Below are 18,602 nucleotides of genomic sequence, written 5' to 3' on the forward strand. Positions count from 1 at the left end.
GGTTTTACGTGCCAAAACCATAATTTGATTTGGAGGCACACCGTAGTGGCGGACTGCAGAATAATTTTGACCACCAGGGGATCCTTAACGTCCCCCCAATGCACGGGTCACGGAAATTTTTACATTTCGCCTCCATCTAAATGTAGCCGGTGCGGCCGGGATTTGAACCCGCGACATTGTGCTTAGCAGCGCAACACCATAACGCTAAGCCAACGCGGCAGGTGAAGCGCGTGAAGGAGGCGCCACGCAGCGTGGCGCCATCTCTCGAGATGAGGCAAAACCCACGCCGCCGAACTCGCGGACAGCTGACGTTCAGCGCTCAACTCCAAATGATTACAACTCAGTGTATAGTGCCCTGTATCTGCCTTTTGAATGTCGCTATTGGAAATGACAAATAACACTTCAGCGTAATAGAAGTTACAGCTTCAGTGATATTGTGAAGAAACATAATGAAGAACTCGGAAGCAATATTTTTGCAACTTGTTTGGGCAGTAACTAGACTATGTAATACGGTTCTGTAAACAGGGTTGGGGACCGTGAGACTGCATTATTTTAAGTTTTGATAGGCTGCCCGGATGATCTCGTTTTAGTGCCCGGATAACGACTCTGGATTTTGGCTCAAGGTCACTGGAAGGTGACTGACACCTGCAGCTAAAAGCATTTAATGCTTAAAAACGTCTACTCACGTTACACATTAACTGTCCTGTGTTTTTATTGCGTTTCCGAGAAAGCACGCAGTCATTTAAAACCCAACGGACTACGATTGTTGTATCTGTTATGGCGGTTTATCATGTAGACAACAGCATGCGTGGTGCACTGTCAACAGTGCCATTGGTTCCTCTCTGTACTTCGAAAAATGAGAAAGTGCCAGCTCACTGTGCAGTCTTTCTTTAGCTTACGGTCGTATTTTGCACAAGTTCAGAAATTTAGCGTGATACTGACGCGAGCAACAGGAATGATGAATTACGCATAGACGCACAACCATCGTCATTTGCATGCAGCGTCATATATGCGTAAAAATGGGTAAAAATTCTTTTAGCGAAGATCAAAAATATTTTGTGAAGGCCTTGTTTGTGCTGCCATGGCCACGCTTTCAGCCTTGCCACGTTCTAGCCAAGCAGAGAATTTCAAATTTCGGCATTTCCGCGGTGTTATTAAGAGACTCGTGTAGACAACAGAGCTAGATTCGCAGGTAAGTAACAGTGCTACACAAACCAATGTTGTGCGGCATGTGAATTTCAATAAAGTACAGTTGAAAGTCCAGTTTCCGTCCGTGTCTAACGGCTTTTCTTTGCATGCGCCCTCCCCCCCCCCCCCCCATTTGTGTTTCACCGGTACCCGTTTTTTCAAGTTCATCATGCACCAACTGACCCAATAGCTTGCGCTAATGAACCAATACTTTTCCATGGCTTGTGTGTACACTAAGTGACACATACATTTGCTATTTTTTCAACCTTAGGAAAGAGAAGCAAGTGCAAACACTTATCGCACGGGAAACTGCTCCTGCAGCGGCTACGCAAGACATGTTTGTTAACAAATCGGGAGCTTCTCTGAGAGGTGAGTGTTCCGGAATGTGGTAGCGGTGTTAAAGCATTAACGGCCAAGTAAGTCAAAGGCTTAACTTACTTGTAGTCAAGCTTCATCTAATCATATCGAGAGAAGTTAAAGACGAGAACGTTTGATAATGAAAAAGAAAACTCAGTGCCCTTCCACTCTGTGAACAAGGATGACCAGCGAAGGTGTGTATTATTAGATTCGTCGGACGATCTCACCACTGCCACCATTTGTTAGAGTTGTCGGCCGATCTACGAGCTGTAGGCCAATCTCACCGCTGCCATTCAGATGTAGGGATTGGAGTGGTCGTAGTTGTAGCGAGGAGCTTGGGAAGAACTAGGTGAGCAGGATTTATTTACATGTTATTTACAGTTGAACATGAGATACATCGACAGTCTAGCGTGGCTCCCAAATGGAGCCCGCAAGACGAGCATACAGCAAACAGCTTGCGAGCACACAGCTCACTAGTACATTTCAAGCACGACAACGAGCACGCAGCTCTCGAGTACATTTCGAGCAGGACAACGAGCACGACAACGAGCACCCTCTAGCAGCCGGCAATCGCCGCTTATAAGCACTTGGTCCCCCCTTGATTCCAAGGGGACGGAAACTTTCGTCCAGTCATCGTTCGACGTCACCGTTCGACGTCACCGTAGACCAGCCGCCTCTCCGTGGGACGGTTTACGCACACACACACACGCACAAGTTTCAGAGCCCCCTCCGAAGGCAGATGACCTTTGCAGCGCGGCCGACGTCAGAGGGGCTTCGTAGAACTCGGAGCCGTCCCGGGTGGCGCGCGCGGGTAGCACATTGTCTGGTGTCTCGAAAAGCGCATGGGAACGTTCCGCCAATTACCTCCCCTCGAGAACTCCCCTGAGCTGACTCCTCGCCACGTGGCTGCCGTTTATCCGCAGTTCTCTGAAGTGCGCCACCGTCCCGGTTGGATCGGAGCACGTGCAGCGGGCTGAAGTAACTTGTACTTTGCCACCCTGGCAGGCCATTCCTAACAGCTCCTCCATGGCCCGGAAAATCTCGCCTGGCCAGTGCTGGCAACCGCTGGGCAGGAAGAGAATGGCTGGTGAGCAAGACGATGGCTTTGCTCTCTGCAACCCCTGAGCACTTGGAATGCCTTCAACCATCTCACAACAACTGGTACAGAAGAGTCGACCCGGCAACACAATACCACTCAGCGTACAAACGCCCGGAATCAGCTGTTAACCCACCAGGATTCCTATCAAAATTTCAATGCAAGCCACTCAACTGGGAATCCCAAATTTTGCCCCAAAATTTTGTGCCGCCAAAGTGAGCGTTCACGTTCCTCTTGAGCTCGACCAAACCTGACCGTCGCGCTGCACAAGAGTAAAGGTTTACGCCAAACTGAACCGAAGGCTCCCAACTACCAATACCCGGCCATAACTTAAGCAGCGTAAGTTCACGAACAGCCTGTTCTCACCTTATCGCAGTGGCGTACTTATCTCACGTACTGTTGGCACTGAACAGTCTGGCCAACTCCACAGGTACGTAAATACAATCGCGCTAGCTTTGTGGTCCCTATTCCGAACACGTGCTTGCCTCATGCACAAAGTTTTTATCACGCTTACTCACATTTGTTCCTTTAGTCCACACAGGACACGTTCCTTAAACGAACAACCAAACTTGCGTAACTTACGCAACACAAAGGAACCTTCAAACAAATGTGTCTTCTAATAACTCGTTCCCTGCGCGATAACTACAGAAGTCAGAATACGGCTGCCCTTAACACACACGAGCAACCCAGTCAAACATTCTGCTTCCTTCCGTCCACACAGGACACGCGCTAATGGAACTAAGAACGCTTCTCAGTGCAAATCACACACTTACTGAAAATATACGCGCTTAACCTTAGAAAAAAAATACACATAAGGAAAAGAAGGTTAACTAAAACACACGCGCGTTACCATAGGCCTCTCACCGATAACCTTGACACTCAGGTTACTCACATACACAAAAAAAGCCTATATACTCAGTAATGAACATCTCTCGAGACTACAGGTTTACATAAAACACCTCTTTCAAACCTCGGAGCTTTTTAAACTAAAACATAAAGAAAGCTCATACCTTACATATTGAAAGAAATTAGTCTCAATTCGCGAAAATTTTCCAAATGTTCAAAAAATAAAACAACACGTTTCACTTCTACTGAAGCTCTCTTGACCTCCCGTTCCAAACGTTTACAACTGACTCATACTATTTGAGCCGTACTCGAGATGGTCGCGGTCCGAAAGCTACTCTGGCTACCGAGGAACAACAAAAGGGCTGACTCACTATCAGCTCCCCCAAGACGTTAGAGTCCCCTGCCAATTTGCGTCCTGGCACTCCGCTTTCATCACGACCTCGATTGACCGCGTCGCTACTCCTCACCTGGTCTCGTCTTGCCACCTTGCGCTTCTTTGTACTACACGCTGAGCTTCGAAAAGAACGACGGAACGAAGAGGAATTTAACTGCCCCGTGCCCTTTGTCCGCGTCCTTGCAGAACATGCGTCTCGGTCTCCTTTTGACCCGTGGCTCGAACGTGTTGGGTGCGCCAACATCGTCAACGACGACCACACCTTTCTTTTCCTCGCGCCTTGGCTTTTCGCGCCTTTCGCCGTCTTTGGCTGCGCTACATTAGCCACCGCATTCCGATCTTTACGGCGCTTCTTTCTGCGGCGCTTTTTCCTTGAACTCTCTATCATGGCGCCTTCTCGCGCCTCGTGCTGGCCGGTACACATTTCGTCGGCCCGGATCGGTCTCTTACCCGCACAGTCTGATTGATTCTCATTTAAATCAACACTCTCTCTGCCTCGACTGGCAGATACAGCTCAACCGTCTCTTGAACAATGCAGCAGGCTTTATTCGAGTTATGCAACTCGCACTCTTGCGAACTGCCCTCTACTGCATTGCCCAGCTCACGCTGTGCATCGGCACACACCCCGTCGATATCGATCGCTGTCTCACGCGCGCAGTCCGAATGATTACTGACTGAATCATCCCTATCTAGGCTACCTAGACTGGCGGAGAGTTGCACCGATCCCTGAACAATGCAGTTGTATTCTCTTGAGCTACGCAGCTCGCCATCCCGAGAAATTTTCTCAACTGCATCGTCCAGCTCGCACATCACTTCGGCACGTAGATCTGACTCGACATGGGTGCTCGTGTCTGTCGTGTCAACAGTATTCTGTACCTCGCTAACGACCTCGCTACCATGAGATGCGACGCACACGCGCGGTAACTGTGCCAATTTGTTCGCAGTGGGCCTAGCTGTCTCTACAGTCCTCTGTTGGCACAGCACCTCGTCGCTCTCACTCTGGCCTTTAACGGCATCTGTTGCCACTAAGGCATCGTTAGCTGCTAGCACTTCGTGTTCACCTATGAACGTGCTGCTACTCTCACAGGTACTACTACTTTTTCGGCTTTCGACTGAAATCTACTATTTATTTCCTGCCATTTTCGCTGCGTCCAGCCTACAGATTTCACAAGCCGTTGTTTATTTAGTTCGATTGCCTGCTCTATACCTTGAATCTCATTGTTCAATGCAGCAACGTACTGCTTCGTTACTTCTATTAGGCCTTCTTCCTGTACTCACTTGATCCAACATTAAGTCTTCGAGCACCCTCACAGCTTCGCCGTAGAGACGCCACGCTTTTATATCGACTTTGGTTGGGCGTTGCCTTTACTAAAGCCTATGCCTTCCGCATAGGGATGACCGACACCCCAACCTGTGACCACTGCGGCCATGAAGAATCAATTGGTCATATTTTGTGCACCTGCCCGCAGTACAGTCCACAGAGGGCATGCCTTAGCCACGAACTTGAACAACTGGACGACCAACCGCTATCCGAAAAAAGAATTCTGCAACATCGAAAGGACCTACCGTCACAGAAGAAGGCCGTGCAAGCGCTTTTGCGCTTCTTGCGATCTACCGGCCTGTGTGAACGACTTTAACTGGAACGCCTTTTGTGTGTGTGTCTCCAGGTGTGCGCGTTCGTTTTTTTTTTTGCGTTTTCCTCTCTGTCATCTTTCTAACCCCTATCCCCCATCCCCAGTGTAGGGTAGCAAACCGGAGACTCATATCTGGTTAACCTCCCTGCCTTTCCTCTTCATTCTCTCTCTCTCTCTTCCTGCGAAACCCCTTTCAGTTTCTGCCTAGCTTCTTCCTGTTTTTGCCTAAATTCATCCTGTTCTTGCCTAATGGCTTCCTGTTCCCGTTTCTTACTTAGAATTCGTTTGCCCATTTGTTCTATGAATTTCAAATAATTCTCACTTTCGAGAATTGCCTTACGAATTTCTGTTTCCGTCAAGTCCTCCTGTACGTCTACCTCAATCTCTTTCCTCAACCACAACAGGTCAGCTCTCGTCAAACACATCAGGCCCACGGCTGCTACTTTAAGCGTTGGCTCTGTTGTCACACAATACTTGCTGCGATACCCACGCAAATCAAAATACAAGTAAAAGATCCCCAGAGCGAATGAAATCCAAAAACACAGAGAAATTGAAGCCTGGTAAATCTTACAGCCAAAGCCAAACGCTTACCCACTGAAACAGCACCATATCACCAGTCCTTCTCCGCCGTATCCAGTCAGTTGCAAGAGGTGGTCAGTCCCAAGTCGCCTCCAACTTGATCAGGATACCGGTCGGTCACCATATGCCAACGTCCGTCAGCTGCCGTTGCTGTCTCCGAGTCGTAGGCCGATCTAGGAACCGTAGGCTAATCTAGGAGCCGTAGGCCGATTCCACCGCTGTCAACCAGACATTAGATTCGTCGGACGATCTCGCCGCTGCCATTCAGATGTAGGGATTGGAGCGGTCGTAGTTGTAGGGAGGACCTTGGGAGGAACTAGGCAAGCAGGATTTATTTACATGTTATTTACAGTTGAACATGAGGTACATCGACAGTCTAGCGTGACTCCCAAATGGAGCCCGCAAGACGAGCACACAGCTCACGAGTACATTTCGAGCCCGACAACGAGCACACAGCTCACTAGTACATTTCGAGCACGACAACGACCACGCAGCTCTCGAGTACATTTCGAGCATGACAACGAGCACGACAACGAGCACCCTCTAGCAGCCGGCAATCGCCGCTTATAAGCACTTGGTCCCCCCTTGATTCAAAGGGGACGGAAACGTTCGTCCAGTCATCGTTCGACGTCACCGTTCGACGTCACCGTAGACCAGCCGCCTCTCCGTGGGACGGTTTACGCACACACACACACGCACAAGTTTCAGTGCCCCCTCCGAAGGCAGATGACCTTTGCAGCGCGGCCGACGTCAGAGGGGCTTCGTAGAACTCGGAGCCGTCCCGGGTGGCGCGCGCGGGTAGCACATTGTCTGGTGTCTCGAAAAGCGCATGGGAACGTTCCGCCAATTACCTCCCCTCGAGAACTCCCCTGAGCTGACCCCTCGCCACGTCGCTGCCGGTTATCCGCAGTTCTCTGAAGTGCGCCACCGTCCCGGTTGGATCGGAGCACGTGCAGCGGGCTGAAGTAACTTGTACTTTGCCACCCTGGTAGGCCATTCCTAACAGTATGTGGGCCCCTTAATGGCGAACTGCACCTCCGTCGCGGGTAGGCCCTCCATTGCACTAATTTCGGGATTTTCTTTTACAAGCGGACACGCGGACACGGAAAGTAGCCCTTAACAGCTTCACTGTAAAGAAAAGTGCAGACCCAAAATGTTGCAATCTATGTGAAGCGAAGCGAAATTAAAGTGGTTAAACAAATGGTTTACAAGTAACGGCGATGCATATAATTTTGTTTGCTTTCATCCTATGCAAACTGAAAATTCATATAATCATTCATATGTATTCTCCACATAGGTCGCAACTTTGTCTTCATGCAATTTTTATCTATGCGCAGCATTGTTCACAATGTAGGCCGATATGCTAAGTCCACATCAGGTGGATTCGCAGCGTCAGACGTTTACGAGCGATGTGGACGGGAGCGATTCACGATACTTGTTGACGGAGAAATGGTGATGATAGTTGCATGCGCAGCAAAATACGACATGTATCAAAAAACGCTTACGGATTGTACACCCCTTGCGTAACAGTCGGATAACCTATACTGAAGGATTGGCCAAGAACAGGCACACTCCTAGTGGCACATACCGAATGGCTAAATGGAATGGAGTAAATAAAAACAATCTATGAAACATAACTCACCATTCTATTGCGAGATCGGTGTGATATCTGTAAACCGATGTTACATGTTTAGGTTTATGTAGGAATCCTGTAGACGGACATGTCCATTTTGGAGGATTGGCCAAGAACTGGCACACATCCAGTGGCAAATACTGAGGGGCAGAATGTTTTTTTTATTTATTTATAAGAGGAAAAAAAAGATAAAATAAACTAAATAAGGAGCACTTAATTGTGCTGTTCAGCCTTGTTCTTTTCGCTTTTAGAGCGCAGCTCTTAGGCGCCCGTTCTTGCGGCGAGCGTTAGCGTCGGCGTAACCGAGCGAACGAGCACAGCGAAAGGTGAAAGCGAACGCGAAGCGCGTGGGGAGGGGGGCGGAATGACGCGAGGAGGAAAGCGGGGAGGGTTGTGCAGCGCAACCAGTAGGCGGAAAGCGGAGGAGGGCATGGGCGAAGAGGGTGACAAGGAAAGCGAATTGCCGACACTTCCAGACATGCGGCCAGCCTAAAAAGAAATCGCTGGCATGGGCTTACTCACTGCGCATGCGCTACTTCGCCTGCGGCGTCGTCGTCACCGCTAGAGCATGCGTTTAGCGCGAGGCACACGCGCACGAAACGGTAATAGCTGGCCAGACGCAAAAGTTGAGGAGGGAATTGCCAACTTGCGCGCGCAGGAGCCGGTAGTGCTCTACTCAGCGCCGCCGTGTGCCAGCTTCTGAAACTGTGTAGCCAGTATCAGCCGCTACAAAGTCAAGCCACAAGCCGGAGTCATATCTTTGATCGTAACAAAATCGAAAGATGCGCTCTCGCGGACATGCGAGAACACGCGAGGACGCCCCACAAAGGCAGCACAGCCCGCAGCGGATGCTACGCAGCTTTTGAAAAGCTGCGGGCGCAGGCAAGATACCGTGCGTGCTGCTGCGTACCGCGCATGCGCACCGTCGCCTCCGCGGTTTCCTGCGTACGCAGAGCTGTTGCGGACGCCCAACTAAAGCTTTCTACTATATCGCGGATTGAAAACACCTAAACAGCGGCAATCGAAATCCGCATTAGGGAGTATGGTAATCGTCGATGACATTTCTTTCGCTGTTTTAATTTTATTATATGCTATGAACCTACTACCACACCAGCAAGCCTTGTAAAGTAAATCAATGATGTCCAAAAAAATCTAAGTTAAAGAAAAAAATTTAAAATATTTGATGGAAGATACACTTGTAAAACCTAAGGCATTCGGTTGTCAGAGGTCTTATGATAGAACAACTTAGGTCTTTTGATCGGACCTTGTACCGTGTATATTAATTTTCTTGTAGTACACCCGTACTACACTGGTACAGAAAGCGACATTTGTTGCTAGTGCCTTAAATTTTAATGCCATTCGCGGGGTGCTACACGGACACGCTTAGTGGCATTAAGACTTAATGCCAATCGCGCCGTAGCTCGCACTCCTAACTCGCTCGGCCATCAAGTGCGCTTTCTCGTTCCAAATGTATCCACATTCTGACAATACTAAACAATTTTGTCGGGAAGGACGCTTAATATATCCTTTGCTTTGTTTTAAAAGGAGCTCGTTTTTGGAGCCGTAGTGCATTCTTATAACCATCACAATTCACTTGGTCATCGAATACATCGAAAGCTTCGACTTCCAACAGTTTGCAGGTGGGTGCAAAATTACACTCCTGAAGTAAACTACATAAGACACGCCAATTAATGTTTTTCCCGCCATTTCTAAAACGTTTGCTGCCTAAATAACTTTTTCAAGCTGTATAACGATTAGCGAGCAATATTCACCGTTTCACTGCAGCTATCGCCTTCGCGACGCTTAATGTCGTTCATTGTGCGCGTATAGTAGCGACCAAAGTGTAACGGCATTAAGAAACTTAAGGCCTTTCATATTTAATGGTATTAACCTCGCCCCTGTGGTACGGTTACTGTATCAAGGTACCCACGATGTGACCTGTACAACCCTTGTATGCTGACCAAGTATGCTACCTTTTGTTCTGCGCATCAAAAAAATAACTTCGTATGCAAATCTCTTTTTCTTCGTTGAACGGCTTGGCTAAATACATGGGACACACGGTATACGAAAATGCATTTTTGTCTTTCATCATCATCATCATCATCATCATCATCATCATCATCATCATCATCATCATCATCATCATCATCATCATCATCATCATCATCATCAGCCTAGTTACGCCCACTGCAGGGCAAAGGCCTCTCCCATACTTCTCCAACTACTCCGGTCATGTACTAATTGTGGCCATGTTGTCCCTGCAAACGTCTTAATGTCATCCGCCCACCTAACTTTCTGCCGCCCCCTGCTACGCATCTCTTCCCTTGGAATCCAGTCCGTAACCCTTAGTGACCATCGGTTATCTTCCCTCCTCATTACATGTCCGGCCCATGCCCATTTCTTTTTCTTGATTTCAACTAAGATGTCGTTTACCCGCGTTTGTTGCCTCACCCAATCTGCTCTTTTCTTATCCCTTAACGTTACACCCATCATTCTTCTTTCCATAGCTCGTTGCGTCGTCCTCAATTTCAGCAGAACCCTTTTCGTAAGCCTCCAGGTTTCTGCCCCATATGTGAGTACTGGTAACACACAGCTGTTATACACTTTCCTTTTGAGGGATAGTGGCAACCTGCTGTTCATGATTTGAGAATGTCTGCCAAACGCACCCCAGCCCATTCTTATTCTTCTGGTTATTTCAGTCTAATGATCCGGATCCGTGGTCACTACCTGCCCTAAGTAGATGTATTCCCTTACCACTTCCAGTGCTTCGCTACCTATTGTAAACTGCTGTTCTCTTCCGAGACTGTTAAACAATACTTTAGTTTTCTGCAGATTAATTTTCAGACCCACCCTTCTGCTTTGCCTCTCCAGGTCAGTGAGCATGCATTGCAATTGGTCTCCTGAGTTACTAAGCAAGGCAATATCATCAGCGAATCGCAAGTTGCTAAGGTATTCTCCATCAACTTTTATCCCCAATTCTTCCCACTCCAGGCCTCTGAATACCTCCTGTAAACATGCTGTGAATAGCATTGGAGATATCGTATCTCCCTGTCTGACGCCTTTCTTTATAGGGATTTTGTTGCTTTCTTTGTGGAGGACTACGGTGGCTGTGGAGCCGCTATAGATATCTTCCAGTATCTTTACATATGGCTCATCTACACCCTGATTCCGTAATGCCTCCATGACTGCTGAGGTTTCGACTGAATCAAACGCTTTCTCGTAATCAATGAAAGCTATATATAAGGGTTGGTTATATTCTGCACATTTCTCTATCACTTGATTGATAATGTGAATATGGTCTATTGTTGAGTAGCCTTTACGGAATCCTGCCTGGTCCTTTGGTTGACAGAAGTCTAAGGTGTTCCTGATTCTATTTGCGATTACCTTAGTAAATACTTTGTAGGCAACGGACAGTAAGCTGATCGGTCTATAATTTTTCAAGTCATTGGCGTCCCCTTTCTTATGGATTAGGATTATGTAAGCGTTCTTCGAAGATTCCGGTACGCTCGAGGTTATGAGGCATTGCGTATACAGGGTGGCCAGTTTCTCTAGAACAATCTGACCACCATCCTTCAACAAATCTGCTGTTACCTGATCCTCCCCAGCTGCCTTCTCCCTTTGCATAGCTCCTAAGGCTTTCTTTACTTCTTCTGGCGTTACCTGTGGGATTTCGAATTCCTCTAGGCTATTCTGTCTTCCACTATCGTCGTGGGTGTCACTGGTACTGTATAAATCTCTATAGAACTCCTCAGCCACTTGAACTATCTCATCCATATTAGTAACGATATTGCCGGCTTTGTCTCTTAACGCACACATCTGATTCTTGCCTATTCCTAGTTTCTTCTTCACTGTTTTTAGGCTTCCTCCGTTCCTGAGAGCCTGTTCAATTCTATCCATATTATAGTTCCTGATGTCCGCTGTCTTACGTTTGTTGATTAACTTAGAAAGTTCTGCCAGTTCTATTCTAGCTGTAGGGTTAGAGGCTTTCATACATTGGCGTTTCTTGATCAGATCTTTCGTCTCCTGCGATAGCTTACTGGTTTCCTGTCTAACGGCGTTACCACCGACTTCTATTGCGCACTCCTTAATGATGCCCATGAGATAGTCGTTCATTGCTTCAACACTAAGGTCTTCTTCCTGAGTTAAAGCCGAATACCTGTTCTGTAGCTTGATCCGGAATTCCTCTAGTTTCCCTCTTACCGCTAACTCATTGATTGGCTTCATGTGTACCAGTTTCTTCCGTTCCCTCCTCAAGTCTAGGCTAATTCGAGTTCTTACCATCCTATGGTCACTGCAGCGTACCTTGCCGAGCACGTCTACATCTAGTATGATGCCAGGGTTCGCGCAGAGTATGAAGTCGATTTCATTTCTAGTCTCACCATTCGGGCTCCTCCACGTCCACTTTCGACTAACCCGCTTGCGGAAAAAGGTGTTCATTATCCGCATATTATTCTGTTCAGCAAACTCTACGAATAATTCTCCTCTGCTATTCCTAGAGCCTATGCCATATTCCCCCACTGACTTGTCTCCAGCCTGCATCTTGCCTACCCTGGCATTGAAGTCGCCCATCAGTATAGTGTATTTTGTTTTGACTTTACCCATCGCCGATTCCACGTCTTCATAAAAGCTTTCGACTTCCTGGTCATCATGACTGCATGCAGGGGCATAGACTTGTACCACCTTCAATTTGTACCTCTTATTAAGTTTCACAACAAGACCTGCCACCCTCTCGTTAATGCTATAGAATTCCTGTATGTTACCAGCTATTTCCTTATTAATCAGGAATCCGACTCCTAGTTCTCGTCTCTCCGCTAAGCCCCGGTAACACAGTACATCCCCGCTTTTTAGCACTGTATATGCTTCTTTTGTCCTCCTAACCTCACTGAGCCCTATTATATCCCATTTACTACCCTCTAATTCCTCCAATAACACTGCTAGACTCGCCTCACTAGATAGCGTTCTAACGTTAAACGTTGCCAGGTTCAGATTCCAATGGCGGCCTGTCCGGAGGCAGGTATTCTTAGCACCCTCTGCAGCGTCACAGATCTGACCGCCGCCGTGGTCAGTTGCTTCGCGGCTGCTGGGGACTGAGGGCCAGGGTTTGATTGTTGTATTCATATAGGAGGTTGTGGCCAAGTACTGCACCAGGGTGGCCAATCCTGCTCTGGTGAGAGAGTGCGTTACCGGTTCTGGTCACCGGGATCAGGCCGCACTCCAGGCCTGTTTGTGCAATTTTCTCAACACACGGTTTTTTTTTGTATTTCCCGGTGGAGAATTGCGCGGCACCGGGATTTGAATCACGGTCCTCTTGCACTGGAGACGGATACTCTACCGTCCCCGCAGGAGTTAAATTAAAAATTGAATTATGGGGTTATGCGTGACAAAACCACTTTCTGATTATGCACGCCGTAGTGGAGGACTCAGAAAATTTCGACCACCTGGGGTTCTTTAACGTGCACCTTATTCTAAGTACACGGGTGTTTTCGCATTTCGCCCCCATCGAAATGCGGCCGCCGTGGCCGGGGTCCGATCCCGCGACCTCGTGCTCAGCAGTCTAACACCATAACCACTGAGCAACCACGCCGGGTCCCGCAGGAGTTGTACGCCTAATTTAACCTACAGTGGTGCCCTATTTGATCAGTCAAGGTGGACCAATCTGAGCTCGGTTATACCGCATGGATGGCACTCGGCTAGAGAACCTGGTATTTATGACCTGCACATGTGTGGCCACACATAATTGAGGATATATAATTTTTTTTTAGGAGGGTTTCCGTACAGTGATAAAATGAAGGAAAAGACATTAAAAAGAAAGAAAAAAAAGGGGAAAAAAAAGGAACATAACATGTGATTTGAACTCGTGATCCTTCAATGTTGCCCGGAAAGGTAGCTCAGTCGGTTGGTTCGTCAAGCCAAACCGTTACTTTCAAGCGCCATAGCTCCTGCTCCGAGCCTCATATTTATGTGGAAAGGGACTGATGTTGTCCGCGACAGTCGATTTTTGCAGTCGATTTGAGTGGTTGGAAGGCATCATTTCTTGGAAAAATGGCCGCCAGAGGAGCAGCGTGAACTCGAGCGGCTTTAGAGACTAGGAAAACTGCCTAAAAATATTTAGACTTGAGGGGAAGCTTCGTTAACAAACTATAACACGGCAATCAACACTCGAATACTACGAGAGAAATTATTGAGACGTGGAAAATTCCCTTGAAATAAATCTGGTTTGCGAGACAAATGCTTGTGTGTATTGAATCTCTTAAAAGATGAGGGGGGGAAATATGCGCTCACCGAGAGGGCATCGTCAGCACGAGACCACCACCAGGCACCTTACTGAGATGTGGAGAGCTTCGCGGCCGGAACGAAGCCTCCCCTCTCCGCCGGCCAAGAATGGAAAACGCGCTTTCCGATCGTTCAAGGTTGCGCGGACATTGTATAGCTCTAGCGTCTAGGAAAGAGCTTAAACAGGTGCGAGGGTGGCACGCATAGCGTGGGAAGCTAGCCGCCGGAATAGCTATCTCAAGTACTGCTGCTGGCGAGGGCGAAATATCTTCGTGTAATTATAATAACCCTAATAGGACTTCTTTCAAAGAAAAAAAAAGGAAACGGCTCAGAAGGCTATACTACGAGAGCTATGACTGATACTTTTCTATATATATGTATTCATCTCATCTATGGGATCGCATACGCGCCCTGTTGCCTTGTCTCTGCGTGTAGTAGTTAAGAGAGCCAGTTTAAGGGCGGAGAAGAAGGAAGGAGAGGAAAGCAATATTGCAGCGCCGTGGTTTTAAAGCGCAACCGTGGTAGGGAAACGGAAGGCGATATAAGCATGCGTGTCCATGGTACGCACGCGACAAACTGCCTTACAATATTTAGACTTGAGGGGAAGCTTCGTTAACAAACTATAACACGGCAATCAGCACTCGAATATAATTATAACCCTAATTATAATTGTAAATATTCATCTCATCTATAGGATCTAAAGCGCGCGCTGTTTCTTGTCTCTGCGTGTAGTAGTTAAGAGAGACAGTTTAAGGGCGGAGAAGAGAGAAGGAAAGGAAAGTCTCTGAAGCAAACTTGCAGCGCCGTGGTTTTAAAGCGCAACCGTGGTAGAGAAACGGAAGTCGATATAAGCGTGCGTGGCCATGATACGTACACGACAAACTGCCTTAAAATATTTAGACTTGAGCGGAAGCTTCTTTAAAAAACTATAACACGGCAATCAACACTCGAATACTACGAGAGAAATTATTGAGACGTGGAAAATTCCCTTGAAATAAATCTGGTTTGCGAGACAAATGCTTGTGTGTATTGAATCTCTTAAAAGATGAGGGGGGAAAATATGCGCAATGTAAGCCAAATCCTGAAACAGAAACTAGGTCCAGTTTTTCGACTGCGTGGTGCGCGCAGCAGTGAGATGTTGCCAACACAGCTCTGAAAACAATTTTAACCAGTTTATGAACAGTACACCGTGACAAACAATGCATATCGAATGAAAAAAGAGCCAAAGACACCCATCAATATCAAGCCATATTGAGTCACTCAATGAGGTGCCTTATAGGACGCGACGTGTGTACACAAATCGCACTGTGCGCAGGCTGGTTACGATACGTACCTTTATGTGGTACGTATCGAGCAACAGAACGCTGTATCGGGAGTTTTTTATGTTGTTGTACAATTTTATCATTGGCACTTTTCATCTAACTATAATAATTGAGAAGTTGTATAGTTAATTAAGACTACTCATCCAATAAACCGGAATAAAAAAAGCAAATAATCTGAGTATCTACAAGAGTCGGCAAACAAGGTCACCTTGGCTTCGTCCAGCTACGTGGCATTTGTATATGATTAATGTTTGGCTCAAGTTACGTGGGACATCCTGTATAAGAACAAGAAGTCCAGCGCTTTGCGCTGTTTTGATGGGCAAGGCGAGTGATGCAGCATACGTGCCAATGAAAAGGGACTTTGGTCGAGCTTTACCATGTTCATTTTATATTGATGTCGCTCACCTCTGTAAGCTAGGTACTCGAGCAAGATGTGCTGTAAGGATTCCATCGCGCCACAGTTGTCACAACATGGATCTGTGGTCTGGCCATTGCGAAAAAGATTCTTGGCGTACGCAGTGTTCAGTCGGAACCGGTGATAGAGTGTCCCTAGATGCCACCGTAGACATTGTGGTAGGCTTGATTTGAGTTCTGGGTCAATGTTGTACAACAACATGTAATTGCCTAAAGGTGAAGACTATCTTCTACGCCTTTCATTGAGCACATATTTCTTCGCCAAAGCTGAAGCATCACTTTTAGTGAAAACCACTTTATAAATTTTTATGTGATCATGCTCTTTGAAGGCTTCCTAATCTGCCTTTTCATTACCTGTTATACCGCAATTTCCTGGAAGGCTCTGAAATGCTATCATATGCCCAGCGTTAGATGCCAAGTCGCGTAGGTATACTACATCCTGGACGAAAATGTAATTGCTTGATTTAGTGCTTTTCCTGCAAAGTCTTTGCAATGATGCTTTCGAATCTCTGAAGATTGTACATTGTTGTTGAAGTTGTCGTTGTAAGTATTTTAGTGCCTGTTTCATAGCGTACAGCTCAGAAAATATTAATGACGTTACTCGCTCGAAACGTCATGGAACTGTCTGGTCTTTGGAAGGAAAGAAAATACCACAGTATGACCAGTAAAGAACCACTGCGAAGCGTGTTGATTGGTTGCCCGGGTGGAGTCTCGCTCCTACAGAACCACTCCCGTTCCTTAATGACACACATTCCTCTTAAATTCAAACGGAACGAAATATCCAGAAGTCAAAGGAAAGGGTCATCGCGTACAGCTAGGACAATGTTTTTGATGTTACTCGCTGTAAACGCCATGGAACTGTCTGCTCTGTGGAAGGAACGAAAATACCACAGTATGTCCAGTAAAGAACCACTGCGAAGCGTGTTGATTGGTTGCCCGGGTGGAGTCTCGCTCCTACAGAACCACTCCCGTTCCTTAATGACACACATTCCTCTTAAATTCAAACGAAACGAAATATCCAGAAGTCAAAGGAAAGGGTCATCGCGTACAGCTAGGACAATGTTTTTGATGTTACTCGCTGTAAACGCCATGGAACTGTCTGCTCTGTGGAAGGAACGAAAATACCACAGTATGTCCAGTAAAGAACCACTGCGAAGCGTGTTGATTGGTTGCCAGGGTGGAGTCTCGCTCCTACAGAACCACTCCCGTTCCTTAATGACACACATTCCTCTTAAATTCAAACGGAACGAAATATCCAGAAGTCAAAGGAAAGGGTCATCGCGTACAGCTAGGACAATGTTTTTGATGTTACTCGCTGTAAACGCCATGGAACTGTCTGCTCTGTGGAAGGAACGAAAATACCACAGTATGTCCAGTAAAGAACCACTGCGAAGCGTGTTGATTGGTTGCCCGGGTGGAGTCTCGCTCCTACAGAAGCACTCCCGTTCCTTAATGACACACATTCCTCTTAAATTCAAACGAAACGAAATATCCAGAAGTCAAAGGAAAGGGTCATCGCGTACAGCTAGGACAATGTTTTTGATGTTACTCGCTGTAAACGCCATGGAACTGTCTGCTCTGTGGAAGGAACGAAAATACCACAGTATGTCCAGTAAAGAACCACTGCGAAGCGTGTTGATTGGTTGCCAGGGTGGAGTCTCGCTCCTACAGAACCACTCCCGTTCCTTAATGACACACATTCCTCTTAAATTCAAACGGAACGAAATATCCAGAAGTCAAAGGAAAGGGTCATCGCGTACAGCTAGGACAATGTTTTTGATGTTACTCGCTGTAAACGCCATGGAACTGTCTGCTCTGTGGAAGGAACGAAAATACCACAGTATGTCCAGTAAAGAACCACTGCGAAGCGTGTTGATTGGGTGTCCGGGTGGAGTCTCCCTCACACCGAACCACTCCCGTTCCATAATGACACACATTCCTCTTAAAGGGACACTAAAGGTTACTATTAAGTCAACGTGGACTGTTGAAATACCATCACAGAAACCTCTAAACGCTTGTTTCGTGCCAAGGAGAGACTTATTTTAAGAGAAAATGCGTTCTGAAGCGTCCGCGTACCGCTAGCGCAGTTCAAATCGCCCGCCCTCCGATCGAGGAGTACTGACATCATGGTCTCATAGTGACGTTGCGCCATCGGTGAGTAGAACGGCGTCCGCAGACGGCGCTACGGCTTTTCTGCGCAAAACGCGAACGCGCGGCCAGAAACAGAACCAAGAGAGAGCCGACAGCAGAGGGAAAGCGGGAGTATGGTGGCTAGCGGAAGGAGAAACGAATTACGTCCCACATTACGTCCCACGGCACACGGAAAGTCCGTTTTCATTAAACTATTGGCGGCGAGGAGTTACGGAGTCGCCATCTATCGGAAGTGCCTCGCTGGCGTAGTATGAGGGATCACGCGGCGCGCTCCTCATAGGTTTTGCTGTCAGCGCTCACTCAAAACACCACGCGCGAGCTCTCCCGGACATTTCTGGAAGTACTTTCGAAACGAGAGAAGTTGTTTAGTGTCTAAATAATAATCATCGGCAAACTGAAAGCACACAATCGTTTACAGACTCTATCTCTTTACCGAATACGTACAGCGAACGCCACTGCGCGCGGTCGCCGCGATGGAGTCTCCCGAACCGGCTTCTTGCGTGAAAGGTAGGTAAACGCTGAGAGCAGACTATGTGAAATATGTTCTTATAGTGTTTGTATAACTAAATGGAGCGTAATAGAAAGAAGCCTCAATGCAGTGATCGCGCAGATTCGCAGCGACCGACATCGCGCCTGCATGCTTGTCCGCGCACTGTTTCGCTTTCTTCGCGCGCGCGTTCTCGCACCGTGCCATGAGCTTTAGGCCGCAGAATAT

The 18,602-nt window shown here is 47.3% G+C and overlaps 1 protein-coding gene across 1 annotated transcript in view; it reads left to right on the plus strand.

Annotated features, from left to right (window-relative positions):
* Window positions 1-18,602, plus strand: part of LOC142570588 (scoloptoxin SSD14-like) — a 118,596-nt gene that overhangs the window by 28,507 nt on the left and 71,487 nt on the right. The window contains exon 3 of the mRNA XM_075678959.1: window positions 1,460-1,557. Within this exon, the coding sequence (XP_075535074.1) occupies window positions 1,460-1,557 (98 nt within the window). The remainder of the gene's footprint in view (window positions 1-1,459; window positions 1,558-18,602) is intronic.

This window comes from Dermacentor variabilis, chromosome 2 (assembly GCF_050947875.1).
Source record: "Dermacentor variabilis isolate Ectoservices chromosome 2, ASM5094787v1, whole genome shotgun sequence".
NCBI lineage: Eukaryota > Metazoa > Arthropoda > Arachnida > Ixodida > Ixodidae > Dermacentor > Dermacentor variabilis.